Here is a 3337-nt window from a genome sequence, read left to right as displayed (position 1 = left end):
CACACCCACTTAAATTGAAATAAAAAGCCTAAAGTAATAATGAAAAATATTAATGTAATTTATATGATGTTGAAAAATATTGATACAATAGTTATATAATTATGAATATTATAATTTTGAAAATTAAAAAAATTATCATTTGAAATTTTATCCATTCTTAAAAATAAACTCATTTTTGCAACATTTAATAATTTTTAAATGGAAAATATTTCCCTACATAATCACATATAGATTAGGAAATCCAGGGGTTTCAAATCACTAGGGGTTCATCATCAAAACAATACAAATTAAATGTGCAATATTTCCCTACAAAATTACATATCAAGGGTTTCAAATCACTAGGGTTCATCATCAAAACAATAAAAACATACATATGTCAGAAAAACAAAACCATTTACAAGCCGTCATCAACTGACAACCAGTGAGAGGCATGGCTGTCAAAGAGGCCAAACAACAGTCTATATTTTTGATAGACAAAGCAGATCAAGAAAATCTAATATACCAAAACTCCAAAAACTAACCATGAAACCTAAAAAGCTCTGTAGACCAGCCATGAAACCTAAGGGCGGACGACTTCAGTGAAAACCGCCTGGGTAATGACATGCCTTTTCACCAACCCCATCCCTATCAGATGACTCACAAAAACCTTGCCATCATCCTTAACAGTCGCGCATGTAGCGATTCTGTGCAGGGGCCCAACATACCGGTGGGTTAGGCTGGCCGACTGCCATCCATCTCTGCTCTCGACAATCCTCGCCGATGGCATCCCGGAGGCGACGACGAGGCGGTCCGGAGAAAGGAGCGCGATGCCATCCCCAAGAAGCAATAGAGCGCTCATATTCACGGCCCTCACGCTGCTCCCATCCAAACTCACCTTGAAGAGCACGCCCGCCCAGCTGTGAATGGCGAGCAGGAAGCCATCCGGATGATACACGATTCCGTTCAGACCCACCAAGTTCAATGGCAACCTGCCAGGAAACGAAGTGAACACGGGACTCCGTATCTCGGTGACCTCAGAGCCGTCTGGGCTCACTCTCCATATTTTGTTCCCCTTCGCGTCCGTCACATAAGCGGTGCCTGTTGGATCAACGGTCACATCATCTGCAAACGATTTCTCGTCCCCTGCACAACAAGCGGGCAGAAGCAAGACTGGAGCTTGCAAATTTAGGAAATATTTCAGAATCCAATATATAAGAGATAGGTTAATATTATTTTATTTCAAGTTTGGTTAATTAGGTCACAATTTTGTTTGGAGGGTGGAATTTTTACAGGTTAGAAAGATTTCAAGAAATCTAATCTTATTCGTCCTTGAATTTTTCAAGAAATCTAATCTTAATAGCCTTTGAATATTTATATAAAATATTTTTATAGCACCAAAAATACAAGTTTGACCGTTATAACCCACATTTCCAAAAAAATTCTACCAATTTTTTCAAAATCAAACTATATGTTTAATTGTTTTCCAAATGAAATTAAACTCATTTGACTAATGCTATTACAATATTTTTGAAATCCTCAATCTGAGATAGGATGGCTATGATGATATTCTGAAATGACATTCACCTCATTCATCAGATTTCATTCCTCATTCCTGTACATCCGATTCCAAAATACTGGAATATATTATCTGAGATAAAAGATGATAGAAGATGACTATCACAATCTTCATTTCAGATTGTCAATTCAGAAATATTTTGGAATCATAGCCATGGGTTGAAGATTTCAAAAATATTCTGAAATCTATTACCTATTCTGAAAAGATGACAGTTATAAACAGGTAACTTTAACTGTGCAAAATTTTGAAATAAGATGGAGAAGAGTAAGATCTGTAAAGTCTATTTCAAAATATTTTCTGAATGGAGAATTTGACATAAAAATGTATATCATGGATATTGATTTCATAGGAGTTGTTTATAATGTGATTTTTTGGAGATTCCTGTGACGGAATTCGGCGAAAGAAATTGAGATTAAATCATGATCTGTTGCAGTTAAAATGGTTTTTTAACTGCATATTTGGATTCAGCACCCTGAAAAACCACTCGGACGCTTTGATTGTGCAGAAACTAGCTATCAAACTCGGTATTCCAAAAAATTGCTGCCACCGGAAAAATCCGACCAAAAAACTTTCAAAAAATCACGTTATAGACAACTGCGATTTCATATTCCCATTTCAAAATAAGTCATTTAAAATAAAAATAAATACTTAACTCAATTACAAATTCCAAAAATATATTTTGACCCATACTCTACTTTCGACCATACCTATCGACCCCATACCTACCTAACCCACTGATCGACACCATACCTACCTAACCCACTGAGCTTGGTGAGAAACAATCGCCTCCATGTCTTCATATCGTAGGCCGCGAGCGCACTGTACCTGTTTCCCAGCGTATCTGCGACGACCACCACCACTCGGTTCCTTGGCCTGTCGATCTCGAACCCTAGTGTCGCATTTCCTGCATAATCCTCATCCTTTACGAGCGTTTCTTCTTTCCCATCCGTCCTGATCTGGCCGAGGCCCCCTTCCATGAAAGAAACCAGAAACCGCTGATTCTGGGCATCCCAGCTTGCGTACTCTCGCAGCCATCCCTGGCTCTCGTACTCCACCAGTTCTCCCTTGTGCTTACTGCCTTCTAGATTAAGGAAGCCAGTGATCGATGCCCATAATGCTATTCCTAGCGCAAATACAATCGACAGGGACGCCATAGCCATGTATTATTGCAGAACCCTTCGGGGGATTTCAGGTCATCTTACTTCGGTGTAAGGTGTTTGTTACCTCTGAATATAAAATTGAAGCACCATTAACATTTACAGGCAGCCAAAGTGACAGTGGCTCAGTGGTAGCTGGCACCCCACCTAAATTTGAATTCCATCTCACAGATTAGTTGAGTAGCTTGAATGCAGATGGGTATCTGAATGAGTGGTCACAGATTAGTTGAGTTGCTTTGAGCGTGGATAGGTATCTCAATTATTTGTCTTTTATGTGTATAGGTATCTTAACTATTTGTTTTTTTTTTGAAGTACAGAGGAATATCTGCTAAAAAGCATCACATGTATTTGGTGTTTCTTGTACCAAATAGTAAAACAAAGTAGTTTATCTGCATAAATTTCACTTGCAATCCACGCAAAAGCATGTGCCTAGGAAATGTTTGGAATCTTTAATATTAGAATATTGTCAGCTTTCTACCGGTTTGTCTTTATCTATTTGGAATCATAAGTGGGTGGTTGACTTATTTTGTTTCAATTTATTAACTCTATATATGTATGTGTAGTTTATGGGTTTACGGTATTAGTTTATGGTAATTATAATTTAAAAATATTATTAAGATTGGTT

At 37.8% G+C, this 3337-nt stretch overlaps 1 protein-coding gene across 1 annotated transcript; it reads right to left on the bottom strand.

Moving 5' to 3' along the window:
* Positions 1-265: 265 nt before the first annotated feature.
* LOC149246516 (Calcium-dependent phosphotriesterase superfamily protein) lies at positions 266-2937 on the bottom strand. The gene is made up of 2 exons (XM_089457957.1): positions 2310-2937; positions 266-1122 (listed from the first exon to the last, which is right to left on the bottom strand). Exons 1-2 carry the CDS (start codon positions 2713-2715, stop codon positions 560-562), a joined length of 969 nt encoding a protein of 322 aa, XP_089314083.1. The 5' UTR covers positions 2716-2937; the 3' UTR covers positions 266-559.
* Between the last annotated feature and the right edge of the window lie 400 nt (positions 2938-3337).

This window comes from Pinus tabuliformis, chromosome 7 (assembly GCF_031772625.1).
Source record: "Pinus tabuliformis cultivar Carrire ecotype Pingquan chromosome 7, CPIR1, whole genome shotgun sequence".
Taxonomy (NCBI): Eukaryota; Viridiplantae; Streptophyta; class Pinopsida; order Pinales; family Pinaceae; genus Pinus; species Pinus tabuliformis.
The sequence above is the reverse complement of the archived record's forward strand: the minus strand, read 5'-3'. Positions and strand labels throughout refer to the sequence as shown.

What these genes read in the sequence shown, in the direction of transcription:
- LOC149246516 (XM_089457957.1), bottom strand. Translation starts at nt 2,715, where the DNA reads ATGGCTATGGCGTCCCTGTCGATTGTATTTGCGCTAGGAATAGCATTA. An exon ending in CACCAAGCTCAGTGGGTTAG is followed by an intron (nt 1,123 to 2,309) that starts GTAGGTATGGTG and finishes CTTGTTGTGCAG; the next exon opens with GGGACGAGAAATCGTTTGCA.